At 26.9% G+C, this 21,503-nt stretch overlaps 2 protein-coding genes across 3 annotated transcripts; one reads left to right on the top strand and one right to left on the bottom strand.

The window, feature by feature from the left end:
* Positions 1 to 4,714: 4,714 nt before the first annotated feature.
* Positions 4,715 to 16,153, bottom strand: LOC111040355 (glucosamine-6-phosphate isomerase). Of its 2 annotated transcripts, none has more exons than XM_022324243.1 (7): positions 16,135 to 16,153; positions 9,178 to 9,306; positions 8,979 to 9,080; positions 8,601 to 8,783; positions 7,862 to 8,046; positions 6,427 to 6,600; positions 4,715 to 5,285 (listed from the first exon to the last, which is right to left on the bottom strand). In XM_022324243.1, exons 1-7 carry the CDS (start codon positions 16,151 to 16,153, stop codon positions 5,235 to 5,237), a joined length of 843 nt encoding a protein of 280 aa, XP_022179935.1. In that variant the 3' UTR covers positions 4,715 to 5,234. The 2 variants fall into 2 exon arrangements, with proteins under 2 accessions (XP_022179935.1, XP_022179936.1); XM_022324244.1 differs by lacking the exon at positions 16,135 to 16,153 and adding an exon at positions 13,318 to 13,619.
* Positions 16,154 to 17,927: 1,774 nt separating this feature from the next.
* LOC111040356 (signal recognition particle receptor subunit beta) lies at positions 17,928 to 19,428 on the top strand. Its single transcript, XM_022324245.1, has 5 exons — positions 17,928 to 18,143; positions 18,241 to 18,407; positions 18,484 to 18,623; positions 18,685 to 18,816; positions 18,875 to 19,428. The coding sequence occupies exons 1-5, from the start codon at positions 18,053 to 18,055 to the stop codon at positions 19,068 to 19,070; spliced, it is 726 nt and encodes a 241-aa protein (XP_022179937.1). The 5' UTR covers positions 17,928 to 18,052; the 3' UTR covers positions 19,071 to 19,428.
* The last annotated feature ends 2,075 nt before the right edge of the window (positions 19,429 to 21,503 follow it).

Raw genomic sequence — 21,503 nt, forward strand, 5'->3', positions numbered from 1 at the left:
TGTATGGAACTATTTTTTTTCAATTTGTAATTTTAAAATAGCATTCGTTAACCAGTTTAACGAAACCCAAAATGTGACATTTCAGACTAAAATATTACTAATTATTTAATTTAATTTAATTCACTTAAATAATATCTGAATTGACATTTTATATATATTATAAACTATATATATATATACTATAAACATATTTTCTGCAATTTGGTCAAGAAATTTCATGCTACATTTAGTAAAAAAAATTTTTTTTCTTTGTAAAATATTCTATACAATAATTTTATTTAGATATTATCCTAATTAAAAAACAATAATTAATATCATCTAAATAAAACTGATTTGCCATTACTTAATCTTTTCCTTTAAAATATTTTACCAGAATGTTAATTACTTATTTGACAATTTTTGTTTTATATTTATTATTATTTTGAATATAATATTAGAGAAACGATTTCCATCAAATATATTTTTATTATATAGTAGCTAAATATATTACATCATCCTAAACATTATATTTTTATTATGTAGTTGTTATTTATATTATTATTATTGTTTTTAATTACACAGCATTATTATTGGCTGTATTTATAATTATATCATAATTTTTATGTTTAATTTAAAGTGACAATAATTATTGTTTGAAAATTTGTAATTCAAAATATAATTGTTTTATAATATGGGTGATAATATAGGTTTAGACCTTTTTAGTAATTTTTTGATTTATTTTAGTCTGAATTAATATCAAAATATGTCACTATTAGATTTAAGATCAATGATTGCTAATATATTATATAAATATATGTATGACATAATTAATGTTCATTTCAATAAGCCACGTTTTTATTTTTTATTATAATGGTTGTGGAGTTAAATTAATAATATCACATTAATAACTTACTAATCAAAAAAAAAAATTTAACAAACTAACGGTTTTAAATTATATCTATTAGTTTATTTTTTTAAATTTAATATTTAATTGTTTAAAAACTATCTAACAGACATAAGTCTTTAGTTACTAAAATAGTATCTAAATATACTCATCATGCTTGTTTGAATTATATTTTTAAGTATTGTTCATAAAGTATACAAAGTTATTATTTATAAGTACTTATGATAAAATTTAGAATAATTTGATTAATTTAATTGGTTTGATTAAATTAATTGGGATATTTACTTAAATATTAGTATTTTTATATTAACAAAAGTTAATTCAGAGTAAATCCCCACAAAGTAATAATAATAATTAATTTGAACACTACAAAATGTAGTGTTTAGTACAAATTATGATCATTGTCAATTTGATGTAATTTTGAGTTACAATACCATTATACCATTATTGCCAATTATAAAAATAACACTTTCTGGTATTTATCTTAAAATATGGTTAATAATTTAAGCTGCATGCATAATTCTAGTTGATGTGTGATATTTCAGAATTATCCACAAGTTTTTAACCTAGCTATACATATTTTTAATTTATATATGTATTTTGGTGTTAGATATATTTGTACATAGAAAAGTATATTTTTTAAACATAGATTTAAATGTCAAATGCTATTTTTGTTATGCAAATTGGCTGCGTTTTGATTCAATTTATTTATTTTTTAAATAAAATATATAAAAATGGCCAATTATTGTTTAGTCATGACATTATTAACCATCTATTTAATTAAATTTTAAATATTCCGAATTTTCCTAGTGAAAAATTATTTAATGATATTTATTTTAGGGAAAATATTTGGTGATAGTATTTGTAACAATTTGCCTTATGGTTATGAGTTAGATATTTTTACAATATTATTCGATGATTGAAATGAATTGATCATAAAATATATTCTAATACATTTTCATTCTGATTTATTTATTTTTACTATAAATATAATAATACGCACCTTTTAAAACTATAATAATTCCTTAAAGTAAAATTATACGAACTTATATACAAAATAATAATTTAGTGGTTTGATATTCTTCTTTAATATTTTTTATCAACAAGTACAAAATATAACATTATTTTAGCCTGAATTTATTTCAATCATAACAATAATAATAATAATTTAATAATCAATATACTATATATTTATATATTACATAGTTTTAATATTGAATTACATAACGTTAATTGTTAATTTAGACTTTAGATGCGCCTTTGTGATTAATAGACGATAATAGCCATATATAGTAATGTATAACACTACATAAGCTATTTATTAGATTTTAATCTTATACTTTACAGGGACTTTTCAACCTATTTTTTTATTTCGAGTTTTACTTATATTGACAGTATAACATAATCATGCTGAATTAATAATATATATATAATATATGTTTGTATTAAAAATTTTAGCCATGCACTCTTATGCATTATATATATTTATATTAAAACCATTTTTAGAAAAGATTAGCTTAATTAATTTGTATGACTTAGTTCCATTATACTTATGCTCAGTGTTTAGTTAGTTAACATAATTTAAATAAATAACAAGTTTTAAAATATGTTATTGAATATTATGATTATCCTTGGACCATAAAATAATAAAACACGTTTTTATAATATTAAAATTTAAAAGCACTTGGCTAAACACATTTTTTATAAGTGTTAATGTGATATAATTTAAATAAAAAAATTTAAGCACCATAAAAGTATATATGATATTATATCGTATATGTATTTTTACAATAAGTTAATTATTTGGGTCAATCATTAACTAAACAAATAAATATAAAATTTATAAGAGTTCCTTTCTTAGGGTGTCGGTACAAATATAATACACAAGTATAATAACCAAAACGACGGTGTCTATTACTTTTTTTTTTTTAGTTATCAGATCCTATATATGCTATGTATGATAGTTTATAATTATTAATTTTAGCTTTAATTAGAGATATTGAATCATATTAAAAATTACTAACTTATATTAAGCCAAAATATTAATTTTAATAGTTTTAATAGAATTTACATTAACCTAATATTGTCAGTAATTATTTCTGATTTCATATGTGTTTTGAAAGTTTGCAATTAAGATATAACTAGCTGTACATAATAATATACTATATTTTTTTCTTGTTATTTAACTATTAAGGTAATAGATTTGTAGAATGTAGATTGCATTTATTATTTTTTTGAATGGTTAGCTCAATGGGTTTATTATTATAATTTCTATTTGTTTAATATTCTTTGTATTAATTTTTCATATTTTGTTAGATTATTACGCATAGTAATTATACATATTATATTTGATGGCTAGGTGTACCTTTGTATTTGTTGTGATATATATATATAATATTATATGTATATATACACAATGTATGTTAATAATATGATGATGTTTAATCTTAACACTATTTTGTTCTTTTGGTTAATTATTATTATTATTATTTAATTGATATCATTGATGTTTATGTTGAATGTATTTCATTAAAACCAAATATAATAAACCATGCGAGATCACACTTCACACTTTACCTATTACTTTACCAAATTTATTGACATGACAATCTATCAATTTTCCATCATATTATTATTTCTTTCTGTTGTTTTCCGGACATATTTTTCCACTTTTCTATTATTATTATATATTATATATTTGTGTAGTCAAAAGTCTTATTATTATTACTTACCTTCTACAGCCCTATTTCTTTGAATGTACATGTTAATCATATACTATGTGTTTGTATTATCAGGTAAAGAGTATATGAATTATTTTTCTTTTAATGTTAAAATCCAATTAGTATTTAGTACATAATATAAAAACCAAAATGATGCTCTTGTGAAATTACTGTGAATAACAGAGATAAAGACATTAATAAGAGCTGGGTTTCGTGATATTATTTAATTATAATATCTTTTATTTGGACCAGACTTGTTTTTCTTTTTTCTACTTTTTTATTGACTAAAATTCAATCATCAAAATTTAAAAAGATAAAAATACATATTAATTTATGTAGTTATAAGAAATGCATGTAACAATACTGATGTACAACTACTGTGATATTTGTCGTTAAGTAAAATTTTTACCTCTGATTGTTTAAAGTTTGGCCGCGCTAAGTGTATAAGACTGTCAGCACCTTATTCTTTTAAACATAAAAATATATAATCATATTAATTTTTTTTTTACCTTATTCTCACAGTACTGATTTTACTGATTTTATGTTATACTTATTATTTATTATTATAAATGAAAGGTATAGAAGTTAGTAAACTTGAAATGTAGTATTAATATATTGTCACTCCTGGGTTGACCATAATTTGTACTGAATTAACTCTTAACTTACATGTTTGTTTATATATTATATTATATTTATAGTCATATTATAGAATTATTATACTTAATCCTCAATGTTGCTTTTATATATTATTGTTTATTTATTATCATTGATATTATTGTATTTTAATCAAATATTGTCATCTGCGTAATTTGGTTTTATGGTATTAACCTATTGGAACAAAAAAAATATATACAAATATATAATAAGCACCAAAAAGTTGTTATATTCAAATTACCTTTTATTCAATGGTTACTAATCCTTAATTGTGTTTATCCTCTTGATTTAAAATTCAACTCTCTTTTCTGTATCTCATTATGTTTCTTAAATCTCTGTTTAGAGAAGACGTGATGTTTGTCATCATTATCATCATTACATTTACAATACTACATCTCCAACAACAAAATCACTGTGATTTAGGCTAATGCTAATGTTTAAATTAAAGCACTTATAATAAAATCCAATAATATGGCATTTATCTATTATTATATCACAGGTTTCAATATAAATAAAAAATAAATAATGAAGTATAGTTACCTCTCCCTCCCCACTAACATACTTTAAAATTATAATATCATCAAAAATACTTCTCGTACAATAAAAAATGTATCCATATAAGTTTTTAATAAATTATAGCTTAAAATGTTTTAATACATAACAAAGTATTTATACTACAATAAATAAGAAAAATGAAGGTGATAAATGTCGTGTTACAGTGTCCTCTTAAGATATAAGATTCTTATCATTTCTGAAATTCATAGATAACATAGTATTTAATTTGCATGTTTTGCTTGTATAATTTTATAAATTTTATTATTAAAAAGAAAAAGTTGTATTCGATATAAAAAATATGAATATTTAAACCAAATTCTTATAATTTATTATTTAGTATATACAATTATATAGATAAACTAATTATTGATATAATATTTTGTATGCATTTTAAAAAAAATCATTTATTCATCTGTGATTTATCACGAATCTGAGTTGTCATCAATGAGCTTTTCATGAACTGCACCTAAAGCCTGTAATTTAAAAACAATTTATTTAACTATACATTTTTACTTTTTTAATATAGTATGTGTATTGTGAGCATAACTACTTAGGAACTAAATTGAAATTTATCTTTTTCAACTCATAAGTCAGACATAATATTTAAGTGTTGAGTTCAAATATGCTTACTCAATTGTACACTGTAGTTGGTAATTGCTTAAATTCATGAAATGTATTTTCTTAATACATAACAGATTGATTAAAGATATGATTAAGTAATCAAAATAAATAGTTGTATAATTTAAACTACATTTTTATTGTCATACTGTGATATTTTATTTAACAAAAAAACATGTGTATAAAATATGTAGATGCAACAAAGATTTAGAAAAAAATTATTTAATAATCAATATCCTCTAATAAGAAGGTAAACTTGCAGAATACTTTTATAAGAAATCTTTTTTTCTAAATTTTTTATATAAGAATTCTAACTTTTAATATATATTATGATTTGTGTAAGTATAAATTTAAAATACCTACACATGCATATAGATACGTAGTATTTACACATAATAAATATTACTTTTAGTTTGATTAGTTCCATTATGTTCATAGTCAAAACTTACCCAGGTATGTATGTAATATACATCATGGTATGAAGCTATTTATTTTTGACATATTGATTATGTGGTAAGGGCGTAAAGCATGGTAATAATGGTAAGTCTGTGCAATATCACCATCTGTGATTTATTGTAGGTACTTATTATTACTGTACCCAAATTACAATTGCAATTTGAAAATAAATAAATTATTAAAGTAGAAGAAATGTTAATAAATTAATACTTTTTAAATAGGTATTAGGTACCTATCAACTGTATGGGGTTAAGAATATATTCAATTTATGTACCTTTAACTTAAAATAACAATTTTTTATACGTCTGTACTAAAGGTAATAAAATAATAGTAGAACATTTTCATTAGACTTTGAAAATTCAAACTTAAACATGATTTTCTTTTGCTTTTGGCTAAAAATAATAGATTAAAAAAAAGTAAAGTTTAATATACCTTGTTAAACAACCTGAATTGAAAAATATCTGATTTTTTCAATTACAAATATACTCGGTATTTATTAATTATCCATGCCTGCAGTTAGAATTATATGTACGAACTTACCTTAAAATATTTCACAGTCTTTACTTTCAATTCCAATGTAGCGTCCTCGTCGCATAGTATGATTGTTTTCGGATGTTGTTGGAACGCCGAGACGGTCCACATGTGATTGACGCCTTCTTCAATGGCTTTATGCAGAGCAAAGGCCTTGTGTGATCCCGTAATTAGTATCATAACCTGTAGTTAGTAAAATACAATGAGTAATTAAGACAGCATGTTAATGTGACAATATGTATATAATATATAATATGTATGTATATTGTTTATTGGAAATATTGTTTATACTATGGAGGAATAGTTAACTCTTACAAAAGTAGATAATCTCCTACGTAATATAAATTGTTAACTCATAAATCCGTATACAAGCCTTTATCAAAAAGAGAGTTTGAAGAAAATTTAGTTTCTACAAGTCTTAATATTTAAAAAAAAAATCAGTTTTATACAGACTGGTACATTATTACATGTTCAGAAACCAAATAATTTATGAAAATAAAAAAATAGTAATAATAACTTCTTATAATTTATACAACGTCAAGTTTTTGGCCATTCTTTGCTATATGTGCAAAACAAATGTATATTCGTTGGTTATTAAAAACTTTTTATCTTTTTCCCTAAATATAAAGTCCACTCTAAATCTCTAATAATATTTTTGAAAAATTGTGATACCTCGCGTGATATACGAGTGACTATAACTATATGCCTCTAGAGGTCTATGATGACTGATACATGGTGCGGATGCCATGTGAATTTATGGCATACTAGGAATTTTTACTACACTGTAGTTATAGTAGTTAATACTGAATACATAAGCCTAATACCCAGTATCCATCACTGTATCACTGAAAGAAACTGAGGTGGTCACTACTTTTGCCAAGCAACTGAGTAACCTTTCATGCTCTCTAGTTCACAGAATCACCTATATATAGTCTTTATAGTTTTTAAATTATAATATTAACATTGTAGTTAAAAGAATAATCGTCTTAATTTATATCAAGAAGATGCCATTCACACGTGAGTTGCTCCATCATGCATCTTTTATAATAGTACAACATCGCAAATTGTTCACATTTTCACAACTATCTATTTAATACTCTGTTATTTTTAACTAGAGTGAATCGACCTACTATACAATTTAAATATAAGATATCTAAGGACTAAGAAGTTTTTATTGTTTTAATTACAAGGTAAGTTATGAGCATTTTAAGTCTACATTTTCGTAAATTTTAAAATTGTCATAACTAGCTTTAAAATCAATAAAATCCTTCGATTGCTCTTGATAATTATCTTACCTAATAACTTTACATTTAATTTAGTACGTTTGTTAGACAGCATATGCGGATGTGGGGTCCTCTTGAAGGTATCAAATATATCAGTGTGTAAAAAATTGTTTTAACTTTTAAGTATTTACCTAAGGCAACATCAGTTACTGGGTACTTACCGTTTCGGCACTCATAACCGTTCCTACGCCAACCGTCAGTGCCTGTTTGGGGACTTTATCAATGTCGTTGTCGAAAAACCTTGCATTTGCCTCCAATGTCTCTCGGGCCAAAGTCTTCACTCGGGTCTTAGATGCCAATGACGAGCCTGGCTCGTTGAATGCTATATGACCGTCCGGACCGATGCCTTTTCGTAAAGTACAAAATCCAAACCGAATAAAACATCACAAATGTTACTATAGATAGGTAATAATATTGTCAAGGACAAGAAGATTATAATAATATTATATTCATTTCCAGTGCCGTAGCCAGGGTTATGAAAGGAGTGACAGCCGGAGTGGTTGAGTATAAAATATTTTTTTTTACAATTTTCGAAAAAAAATAATATAAATAATACATTTATTAGGGTGGAATGGTAATGAGGGGGGGGGGGGTAAACATCCAAACCTCCCTGGCCAGGGCACTGTATATTACTACACGGCATCGGGCGTGTATTATTATTTCGATTATAAATGGTGCGATAAAGACATCATCTTTTTAGACTTCATATACTAAGGTTTTACACTGTTAAATTATTTAAGTTTTGGCTCGTGGTGGGGATGGAGTATTAGGGCATCAATAATACTTTATGAGAACTAATAGTAGGTATTTCATGTAAAAATCATACCTTCTTTAAATTAATTTACCGCGTTCTCTACATCGAGTGTACCTCTATTCTGTAATAATTTGACAAGTACCTACCTCCAATGAATAGATGAACCCCACCAGCCTCTTCTATCATCCGTTCGTAACGCTTGCACTCCGCCTGCAAGTCTACAGCGTTGCCATCCAGGATGTGTGCGTTATTTGGATCTATGTCGACGTGCGTGAAAAAATTCGTCATCATATAATAATGATAGCTCTCCACATGATCTCTTGGTATTCCTGTGCACGTATGTTATTATTGAATATTATAAAATATAATTTTTAAATAATTTTTGATAGGTAGTCATATACCCAAAAAATAGCAAAACTTGACATGTTTAAAATAATTGTATATTATATTATTATATACCTATATTGTATGTATTCCAATTTTTAATCTTCATGCATTATTAGGTATAGTTCTTAGTTTCTTACCCACGTATTCATCCATGTTAAAAGTCTTGACGTACTTGAACGAAATATCTCCAGCCCTGTAATATTGGATCAAATATTCGTACATGCCTAATGGCGTGCCACCTACAATTTGACATAATATTTATTTGTTTTTGGTTACTGTTAAGAAAACCCAAATTGTATTGTAATAATAATAGTTAATAGAAACATTAAGACACACCCGTCGGTAACCCCAAAACAAAATATCTGTCTGGTCCTGGGTTGAAGTGTTTTATCCTCTTTGCCACATATTTGGCAGCCCACTCCGAAACTTTGTCTGCATTATCCATTATGATCAACCTCATTATCACTAGAAATTTAAATAATAAAAATAATTGCTTATATTTACCCCCTATAATTATAATATATGATATATATTTTGGCTAGGTCCTAGGTTTATTGTATATTCGTATATAATATATATCCTTAAATAGCTGGAAGTTCGTATGCTATAACTGCATCTTATACCTACATAGTCAGACAGTTGAATAAACATAGTCTAAATTGATGTACAAAAAGTTGACAATTTTAAAATGATCATGACTCGCTTTAAAATTAAAATATAAAAACAACTATGAGATTCACTAGATATTTACTAGTTACTTCTAATTTTTTTAATAGGTTAATATTAATTTATTTGCTATAATAATAAACATATCAGAGTTAAACTGATATTTGATTACCCAGAACGACCAGAACGTACAATATTATGAATTATGATGCGTTTATAAAATGGAGACAAGTGACAACGCATGTAGGTGTAAAATTCTCTTGACTCTCGCAGAGTAAAAATCCTAGATATTGGGATAAATGGGATATTTTTAATTATTGTTTTAAAATGTTCAATCATTATCGTAACGAACAAGTGATACCACTCGACCCTACGTGGCTGTATATACTACAATATCTTTTTTATTCACCCATTAAGTTTGAAACTTTACAATTGTACCTATAGGGTGCGTACGATTGCAAACCGCAACTTAAATGTTTTTCATTAAAATGCATAGCGCGTAAAATATTTGCTTTTTATTTTTTTTAAATAATGTTCATAATTATTAATTTTTAATTGTTATAACGTCTTAACAATTCATTCACTTTGTAAAGTTGAAAATTGAAATCTGAATATCTATAAAAAAAAATATTGTGTAACATAATATTAATTATTATATAGTTATTGATTTGTATTAATATACATTAGGTACATTGTACACGGTAAAATTAAATGGTTTAAAGTTACGGACACATAACACTTGTATTAGTAAATACTAAATAGTACATATTGGCAACGTTGCACTCATTTTCGTAATCAATCGTAATGTTTTTTAAGGGTCAACCAGAGATATCGAGTACGCAATCGTTTAAAAACGTACGCAATCATGCTACCTATTAAAAGTTACCAGATCATGGTAACAAACATACCTGTACTCATGTATCACCGTCCACCGATTGTATATTAATATATTATATACTGTATGGTACATATCCATTGGCCAGTAAATAGTTCTTTATTTAATTTAATAATGCTGGCAAATGCTCAACAATAGGAAGAGTTTTTTTAAATGTAGATATCAATGAGCAATATACATCAATATATAGATAGAATCTATTACATCGTATATATATCTATATTAGATACATATACGATGTATACAACGTTGAACGATAAAATCCTTAAATTCATAGTGTAAAATATATTTTTATTTTAGTTTGTATAAGTTTAAAATGTAATTTATACAAACCGGAAAAGTTTCTCTGATTAAATAGTAGGTAGGTACTTAAACGTTTTCAGTAATATGGATGTATTAAATTTGAATTAATTTATGAGCCATCACATAATGACCCATATTATTATATTATAGGTACGAAAAACGATTATAAACAGAGTTACCATGTTAGCCTCTATTTTGAAGGATTTTAATTTCATTATAGTTTATTTATGGTTCTGCAATACTGCTATTACTTATTTATTTTTCTATTACGTATGGTTGAACTTTTCTTCAAAAACAACGCGGCATGTATTTATATAATAATTATTTTAATATTATATCAATATCATATATTCATATTACCTATAATAATGTTGTTACAACTAATAACTAATAAGTCACTTAGTCACTTATAGCATAACTTAATTAATATGCAATAAATAATAATATGTATTTTAATCTATTTTTAATTATTTCTTATAACTATAACACTTGACGTAGTTATAGGTTAGGTTAGGAACCTAACCTAACCTACGTAGTTTATTATAGATGAACGGTCTCAATTGCAAATAAATGTTTGATACAAATTATTTTATTATGAATTAACCTAAAGACTGTACCCTTTGTGAGTATGAAGCATCATCACCACTCCATGATGTCGTTGCACACCAAAGTTTATCACCACATGTGTTTTTATATTTTATGTATTTTTTTTTTGTTAATCAATTTTTATCATAAAAAATAAAATACATACAACTAGATTAGGTTAGGTTTATAGACTCGCAGTATACATAATAGTATACAATTTTTCAAAATATTTTGAACATTTCATTCTGTTAGTAAAATAATTATATATACGCAATGCCACAATGGTAAATATTTTCAATTATATTATAAATTTCCCTAAATTATATTATGATGATTAAGATTTATTGGATTACAACAAGTCAATACATAGTGATTAGTGAACCAATACTAAAATTGTTTTATGAAAGATCACTATTTTTCATTTCAATAACCAATTTCGTCAAATTTTGAACTAAACAAATGTCTACAAAAAATTAAAATAAATTACGCCATTGCATCTTGGAAATTTAATAATTTTTATAAAAACAAAAAACAATACAATTATGTGGAACCTATTGTGTTAAATGTTCAGGATTTTGATTTTTGGACTGAGCATTAATAATATTTTTTTATATTTTCCTAATATTTTAAAAAGTATTGGGTTTTTTATCAACCCCCAACCACAAGTACCAACTAGATTTAATTTTCTACCCTGAATCACCTAAAAAGTTGAAGATTGAAGCATTTTTACTATACTTTTAATTTAATTTTACAGCTATAACACATTTTTTAATTTTAATAATAAACACAATAGTATATAAATTACTTTTATGCACGCAATATTTACTAGCGTTATCTTTTTTTTAATGCTACCTAAAAATATTTTATAGGTTTATACCTAATATGAACAAATACCCATTATTATAATATAATTAGATTCAGTATAAAATTGCATATATTTACTATAGTTAATTTTTATTATATTTTTGAATATTAGATTGGAATAAATTATTATTTAATGAACAAGAGCAAATGGTCACAGTTTCTCTACATCAACAATACAATATTAATACATTTATTATTATATATTTATAAATTTATTCAATTTGAGATTTGTGTACCTATATATATATGATACTAGATTCCCCCATCAATCAATTACCTATCTCAGATCTGTACTACCAATAATAAGGTTAGGTATACCTTCATCTACATTTCATACTTATTTGTTTTATAATTGTATATGGAGTAAACTGTCTATTGTGTCTACACGCGTAAATCCATTATCTTTCTACTTCCATTGTGTTACATAAAGCAGTCAAGCACACTTGACAGAGGTTAAAACAATAATGGTACCATATAATAGTACTATCCGAAAAAGTTTTACCAATATTGTGTTGTCCTACTATCGTGTTCATATGACATGCGTGTACTCTAATTCGGTGTTAATTATAAAGCTCACATTCGTGGGTTATTGAAATCTGGCCATCGGGCATCACAGTATGATATTCAACAAAATAGCTGAGATTATTCGGCCATTCATCCCGATCGTAGGTTAGGAATATTTTAGCATTGAGTTCAGAATTACCGGTTTTCGTGTAGGTAGGTATATACAACTATACAAGTATTCATGTTCATATCACACACTACCTACCTACTACCTACATACATTATTACTTATAATATAACATTAAGTTTAACCCTGTAAATTAAATCGTACGATGTGACATCAGGCTGGAGATGTATATACTTGTACAAGCAATTACATGGTCACATACTTGATCCGTAAAACCCAATATAAGCATTAGTTATAGGTTATATAGGTACGCACATTGCTACGTATAACTGCGGCAGTTCAGTGTGTAATATTATATAATAATATTGTATAGGTATACAATTGGCTGAATAGTAAATACGAGATATTGATATTATATTATTATTTATAAGTACACGCCTAAAATGCAGAGACACTTGTATAAGTTTTAAGTTAATAAGCCATAGCCTATGCACAGTAACCATGCATAATAATATTATAGGGACAAACTTACCGCCGGTATTTACCACACTCGCACGTCTGGTGAAACTGATCGGACGCAAACACGGTCGGCACGAAACGAGATAAATATTAAATATTATTATATTATTATTATTATTATTGGGTATACCGACAGGACACGACGAGAACGAAAACCACTTTAATAATAATATAGTATACTATTATACACTTCGGGCGTGCCGCTCGTTGTATGCTCGACTGATTAAAATAATAATATGTACCGTGTACACGACGCGCGCGGTCGTGGATATTAAAATATTATTGTTGTTGTTGTTGTTGTTATTGCTGTCGTCGTTGTCGTTGCAATAAGTGAGGTCTGCGTAGCATTGATTACTGTGGTACCTATATTGGTCTAATAATCGTAATCGTAACTAATTAATGTAATTAAATCACAATGAAATCGCTATATTTTATATCACAGTACCTATGTTTTATGTAATGTTATTTCAATGGCCAGTAATGAGTAATGATTTGATACACCGCGCACTGCTTCTGTAAACGGTGACGACGCTGCAGCTGGACAACAGCGTAACCGTCGTTGTTTGCAAATTGCAACGATAAGCTCGTTTTCGTAATTATTTTTCTTATGTAGAGATGTACAGGGTGATTTTTAAGCATGCTCGTTCTCATTTTTCCTTGAGTAGTACATTTAGGAAAGTTATGAATTTTAGAATTTTTAAGTAGGTACCTATGCTCAAAGTCCATATTTTCAAATTTCTGATATAGGTATTTTGTATTATACTGTGTTATGTTATGTTATGCAATTATTAGGAGTGTTCTGAGGCGATACAAACTTCTTTACTTCAAATGACCTCCCCCCCCCTTTTTTTACTCCAAATTATCTAGCGCATGATTTTCTTGATAATTTTAATGTATCTTAATCAAAATCCTAATGACTATAGTTTCTGAGTTATTATAGTGTTTATACTAAAGATAATAATCTTTAAAAATGATTTTGCCAAGGTATAAAATACATGCAATTTAAGATGTATCAACTAGTCATCTAGGTATTTTGTGGCAGGGGAACCACCCAACCATCAAAAATTTTGAAAGGAGCAATTGCTCCAAAATAATACCTTCGACACGCCGCTGTTTTTTCCACTGAAAAATATTATTATTATTATTATTATTCATGAGTACAAAAATGCATAACACAATTCTCTCAAATTTTGATTTAGATATATCAAATTCTCAAAAAAATACCTGCTAAATAATTAAAAGTGAAAAATGGTGGTTTCTTTATAAAAACAGTAGTTATAAGTGTAGGAATACAGAATATTCATTCTGAAATGATACAAAAAATCTCAAATATTCGAAAATATGGTCTAAAAGTACATTTTAAAATTACAAAATCAGAATTTGAATACATTTTAAGCGTAACAATTTAAAAGAGGGTGATCATGCTTTTAAAATCATCCTGTATATTATTGTTATTTGTATAGTTTTTTATTATTAAGATATTACTGAAACGTCGTTGTTCGCATTCATCACGTTTTTGTCTAGACACTAGGTTATACTACTTGTACTGGCCTATACCTGCGCGTATATACCTTCACTTTTATAATAATATACATGTAGTAGTCATCATGGGGCATAGGCGGATAGGTACTTTTTTACCAGGATATATTTATTACAACCACATAAACCTAGCGCCTATATATTGTATATAAAAAAAAATTAACTTCTTTTGAGTTTTATCGTTTACACATTTACTTAACAAATCTTGATCCATTTTTTTTTTCGTTATTCGAACATCAATTATATTTATTTATATCTATATTTTATGCATTATTTAGTCTTAACTTTTAACACAATAGCACTTACAAAAAAATAGATATGTACTTATACGAATATCGACGAGTTTATATAGAGGCTCCTAGGCCCTAATGGAGTATACAATTATTACAAATTCGCATTAATACTGCACAGCCGTCAGGGCGCCAGCCAATATTATAAAAATTATTTTTTTGGTTTTTTTTTGGGGGGGGATTGGAGCTTCAGAGTATAATATTGATGGGGGCCTAGCGGGAAAATCCCGATTTCCCGATAGGCCTATCCGCCCACGGTAGTCACACACTTATACGTTTTCGTGATACTTTTTCTACTTTCATAAAAAAAAATATATATTTAACCATTATGATTCTATTGGATTTTTTTTTTACCTTAGTTCTAATTTAAAGACCTTGTTTACCGAGTATAACAACCCTCGTATCAAATTACCCAAAGTGCGTAATGACAAAAGCTGATGGGTATATATAAAAAAGAATATATTGGATTATTTGTTCATTTCTCAAGTTGAAATACTTAGTTATATAAAAAGCAAAATGTTTTCAATTAAAAAATGAAAAATTGTAGATATAGCTCTGCAATTTGTTTTTGTTGAATTGAAATTTTTTTAATTTGTTTGTTTGTTTTAAGTGTGACTGAATTTATATAATGCATCAAAGAAAAGTTATGCAATAATCAATAATCAATGATATAAAATAATTATTACATGGTGGGCAATAAATGGATGGTATTATCATTATTCATTATGATAAAATATGATAAAATATGTAAATATTATAAATTTATAAAGTTTAATGTTTACTTATAAATTATAATATATAGTATATATTTTACATAATATGTTTCTATTGTAACTATATATGGTATACAAAAAGAGTATATGTTAAGCATATTTTAACAGTTTGAGGATTATTAAGAGAATATTTTAAGGTTTTCTTAGAGCAAATTAGAAACATATTTAAAATTTGTATGAACTTAATAATCGGATCTTTAGTCATTATAGTCATTAGTCATTACTTACCCATGTTCAAAAAATACATTTCCCACTGACATCGATATTAATATGAAGGCATGGCGCAAGATGCAACTATAATTAAAAATCTAGACGTCGTCGGGAAGTCGGTTCTTAGTTATATTTTTGGATTGGATTATTGTCCCCACCGATCCAACACCGGAGAGAGTATAATACGCGCGTCCGCACAACCCCACCACTCCCCGGAACCGGCATTTACGATCAGTTTTACCCCCGTCCAGTCAAAATCAGGATAATTGAAAACTATTTTTTGGATGCGTGCACCATAGGAAACAACTTACTATATTATAATAATTGCTATCTATTTCACTATCTCATGTAATAATATATAAATATAAAATATAAATTATCATTTAGCAATTAAATAGCATATTATCGTAAATTGTTTATGATTAATAAATAATTCATCAATTATTGACAGTGATTAATGTAGATATTCATCTTAGAATTTAAATTCAGAGCGGAGACACCGAGTAATGAATGCATTGATTTTACAGTTATGTGTTTTTTTGTATTCCTGTGTATACGACAAGTAGTCGAAATAATGTTTCGATTTTCAACTTCAGTACCTTTTCCGATGAGAAATAAAGTCTAGTTGGAGGTCAACATTTCAAATTTCCAGTAGTTTTCAAAAGCGCCCTTAAAAATAAAACAAAAAATTAAGGAAAAACGAGAATTTTTACTCAAAATTGGTTTTCGACACACATATACCTAGTTGGTTTTTGGTATAACTCTAAAAAAATGATCTTAGATACATGACATTTTCACTGAACGTTTATATTATCATATTTTTCTTTAAACCATGACAGTATTAGTATATTGATTCCTCATTTCTTATATTAGATTATTAAATCACAAAATTATACAAAATTCAAATATTAAACCTAATATTGATACAATGATACCTCAGTATAAAGTATATGAGAAAAGATTTTAATATTATATTTTATTTAAGTTTAATGAAACTTTATGTATTAAAAATCAATTTAAATTTTAAAGAAATAATGATCTCCGCAGACCTCGTTAGTCTTTACAATAATTATGCTCTACAGGACGCAGTATAAGTTACAAATAGTTGTATCATTGATTAATTAATGTTTTATATACTTATTATTCAAGATTATTCATTTAATCACTAGTTATAACTTATTATGTACCTATATTGGTATCAATGTATCATATTATTCTCTCATAATTATACAAATAATATAATATACCTCAGTTTATCGCAGTTCCGACTTACCGAGCGTTCAGACTTTAGCCTGCACGGTAGACCACAATTGTATACCTATAATAGCAATTGGTGCCTGGTTTAAACTAATGAGTAATGACTATCTTAAGTTAAGTACTTGAATACATACCTAATTAATTAACGATTGAACAATATGTAATAATTAATATTATACATAGCGAATGTTGGAATTACGAATGATAATAAATAATAATCAATGATTAAACTTTATCATGTCGTCGTGGGTAAAACTGGTTACGACTCTACCACTTGTGTGGTTAATAAAATATTAACAATAATAAGGATTATGTGTAGGTATTAGCCATTAGATTAAAGTAATAAGTGTATTGACGAATTGACGTAGGTATTGTGTATAGTTACAATTGTATATGGGTTTTCGACTCAAAATTCAAAATATACCGTACAGCCAAAAGTAACCAGCTGGTGGTGTCTGAGCCCTTATCAAAAATCCGAACACGCGAGCACACGACGTATCGGTGACGTACAGTATGTACTGATAACGCACTGGACTGATATGAAAAAGTGATAACGTTAGAAAGTTCGTTCTATAGTGTTGTATACACCATACTTTTGTCGTGGTTTTTTCATTTTCACGACCGATTTCAATTTTTGATTTCGTGTATTAGTTATCCGACTACCCACCGCTCGTCGACCATGTCTTTAAACGTGGCTAAAGCTCCGGGAAACGATTATTTTCTCACTAGAGAGCTACTGGTTGCTCTGCTCGTTCTGTTCTTCACTGTCGGTGAGTGACGATTTGCACCCCACATCCTCCAAGAGCTATTACTCCAAATGCTTTATGTTCAATAATTTATAATAATCTTTTTTTTTTTTGTTTTCAGTTCTATTTGTTTTATGGAAAAAGAGTCGTAAGACTAACCGTGATGTACTGCTAGTTGGGTTGTGCGATTCTGGTAAGACCGCTCTATTTTCAAACTTATTGTACAATAAACCAATACAATCTTTCACGTCCCAAGTGGAAAACATAGGCGAGTTTAAAACCAAAAAGGTATGTAAAACAGTGATATATTATGTCACCAATATTAAAGCGTAATGATGAACTAATGTTATGTATTGCTTCTTAGAACTTGTTACGCCTAGTTGATATTCCAGGACATGAAAGAGTGTTCACAAAATATTGGGATGCATACAAAATGAGTTGTAAAGGTGTTATGTTTGTTGTGGATTCAGAAACTGTTCAAACTGATATATGTGATGTGGCCGAGTAAGTTTGAAAACTAATATAAATACCTATATTTTTCCAATAATTTTCATTTTTTTTACAGGTTATTGTACAGAATTTTAACTGATGTAACAATTCAAACCAACAAGACTAAAATTATAATACTATGTAACAAACAAGACAAAGTATTGGCCAAAGGATCAGAAGTAATCAAGACATTGCTCGAAAAAGAACTGTAAGTATTCATCACTGTTCAATTTATTATTACATGCTTACTTTATGTTGTGTTTTAGGGATACATTGAGGTTAACAAAATCAAATCAATTGGAGAGTATTGATGGAAAAAAAAATAAGACTCTGTTGGGGAAAAAGAAAAAGCATTTTGAATTTACCCACTGTCAGATGGCAGTTGAGTTTGCAGAAGTAATTTCTTCATCTCAAGACATAGTTTTAGAACCAATTAAAGACTGGTTAGAAAGTATTCAGTAAATGTATATTGTGTTACAATGTTATATTAATGTTTCCCATTTTTTAAATCACTTTGAGCTTTTTTGTTGTATATACTGTTTTTTTCTTTAATCTATATGTTATATAAATATATTTTTCTTGTTAAATTAAGAGATACACATTTCAACCATATTGGTTGAAAGGTATGATAAAAAAAGACTTTACTAGTCAAATATAAAATTCTTTCGGATATGTTATTTGCTGTACATTATGTACTTATAACAGGTATAATACGGTTTAATCTATTTTTTTATTTTTTACCTAGTGTATGTATTTATTTGTAACTTTTACTGTATAAATGGTTTTTTATGGTAATTAGATTGAGTATTAAGATTTTAAACTTTGTAATCAATGACATAAAAATTGTACATAAAATGCATGAATTATATTTATAATCTAAATTCTATAGATTTCGACATCCATAATCATAGTGGTGTGGTAAATATACCATTTATAAGTGAACAATGTATGATAACATTAAAAACTAGAGATTGTCAAAATCTGAACACCTCCAAACTGTTACCTAAAATTTAAATACTGCAAAAAAAATGTAAGGTAGCAGAAAATCTTGCAATCGGGGCAGCTGTCTCCCCCACAGGTGTGAAACAATATCATGGCACAATTTACTTACAACTGTAGTTATATTCTACTGTTTGTTGAGTGCTAATCTCGATTAAAAATACTATTTATAGTGTTGATGTAATATAGTATGAGATCCTATGTTAAACAAATTGAGGACAGTAAAAAAAACCAAATTTTGATCATTTTATGCAGTATAATGAAATCGAAATGTTTAACATGCAACAAACATACAATAAATCATTTTTATTATTATGCCATTTTGCTATAATATGTTTGCTTATGTACTATTATAACGTTTTACAACAATCAGAGAAATGCTTACGTCAGAAACTCGTGATGCGCACGTATGTGGAATAAACATTTCTCCGATTGTTGTCAAACATTATAATAGTCTACAAGCAAACATATTATCCAGCTTCAAAAATACTAATTTTATTTTATAATTTAGTTAAGTGTATTATTAAATTGTGTTACAACTTTAAAGTTCAATTATTATCGTACAATATTGTGAACTCATTTTTTTTTTATTATTATTTATAAATATGCCTCACTACCGAGGTTATTGGCGTTTCAGAAACGATTGTGAATTCATGTGTATCACAATTGTATACAATTAAATCCCATATTAATTTGCCTTTATGTGCATCTATGGATCTATGTCGTTGTGGTCCGTTCATTTAAATGAAGTGCTCATTGAGAGAATTAGTGCATTTTCTTTGTTATTCACTATTGCAACCCCAGTGGTGAGAAATATTTTAAAGTTGGCCTGTACAATAACAATAACATCATGCCACGTACCTTTATCTGATGAGTATGTTGTCTCTTTGCAATTACCATATCTGTCAGAGAATCCATCTGTGGTAGTAGAAAAAGTATCGTTTCTCTATTCTCTTATTTTTAATCCGGTAACCACCCCTTCAAGTGGAAGGTGATAACTTAATTTTTGGTGAATTCCGAACAACGTGAGCTGCCTAGTTCCAATATTTCTGTGAAAGTGTGAAGTAGCCATGTTCTACCGTTTATGAATCTTCTAGTACTGAGTACCTCGATATGAAATAGTTTATTATTATTGAACATGATTTATAAGGTGTTGAATAAATGTCTGTTTTTTTGTATTAACTGAATTCTCTGAATATGTTGAACGTTATCTATAGAGGCATAATCGGATTACACAGATCTATAATTAATATTCTACAATTATTGTCGACCCTCATATTTGCGTTTGAACAAATTTCCTAATAATTATTAATTTCATATTTTCATTGATTTGTAATCAGTTATCAGTTATGTCTACAATAAACTGCGTTGCTTATAATATAATGGAATTAAAATTTCGAATATCCGATATCTAATAATAACTTCGGTGGCGACCGTGTTCTCGCCGTACATTTTTAATCGAAACTCTGTGGTGACGGTAACACTGCAATTCGTGTATCTTTAATTTTATTTATTATAAATACCAATATTATAAAAAAAAAAATTTTTTTTCTTAATTTTCTAATTTATTTTTACGTAATTATACATGGTGAAAAAATTCCAAGGGGGAGACCACCCCTCCACCCGTGTGTACGCCACTTGTATCGATCGATATGATTAAAGGTCTTCTGCTAGATAATTGGTTGGTACAATATTATTGTTATAAATCAAAAGTTAAAACAAATAATATAATCTGAAAATCTGTGTAATCCTTTTGAAATTCTTAGCTGCGCACCTGCACTGAATATTATAATATATAGTATTGTTCAGATTTGTTCTATGATAGTATAATACTATATTTTAACTAAGAATTGTACGATATTACGGTGTAGTTGATAACAAATTTCGAATACATGA

This window comes from Myzus persicae, unplaced genomic scaffold (genome assembly GCF_001856785.1).
Source record: "Myzus persicae strain clone G006 unplaced genomic scaffold, MPER_G0061.0, whole genome shotgun sequence".
Lineage (NCBI taxonomy): Eukaryota > Metazoa > Arthropoda > Insecta > Hemiptera > Aphididae > Myzus > Myzus persicae.

Coding starts and splice junctions, on each gene's coding strand:
- LOC111040355 (XM_022324243.1), bottom strand. Junction 8,047..8,600: donor GGTTCATCTATTCATTGGAG/GTAGGTACTTGT, acceptor CTTTACGAAAAG/GCATCGGTCCGGACGGTCAT. Junction 5,286..6,426: donor AGACTGTGAAATATTTTAAG/GTAAGTTCGTAC, acceptor TTTAAATTACAG/GCTTTAGGTGCAGTTCATGA.
- LOC111040356 (XM_022324245.1), top strand. CDS start 18,053: ATGTCTTTAAACGTGGCTAAAGCTCCGGGAAACGATTATTTTCTCACT. Junction 18,408..18,483: donor GCGAGTTTAAAACCAAAAAG/GTATGTAAAACA, acceptor ATTGCTTCTTAG/AACTTGTTACGCCTAGTTGA. Junction 18,624..18,684: donor GATATATGTGATGTGGCCGA/GTAAGTTTGAAA, acceptor TTTTTTTTACAG/GTTATTGTACAGAATTTTAA.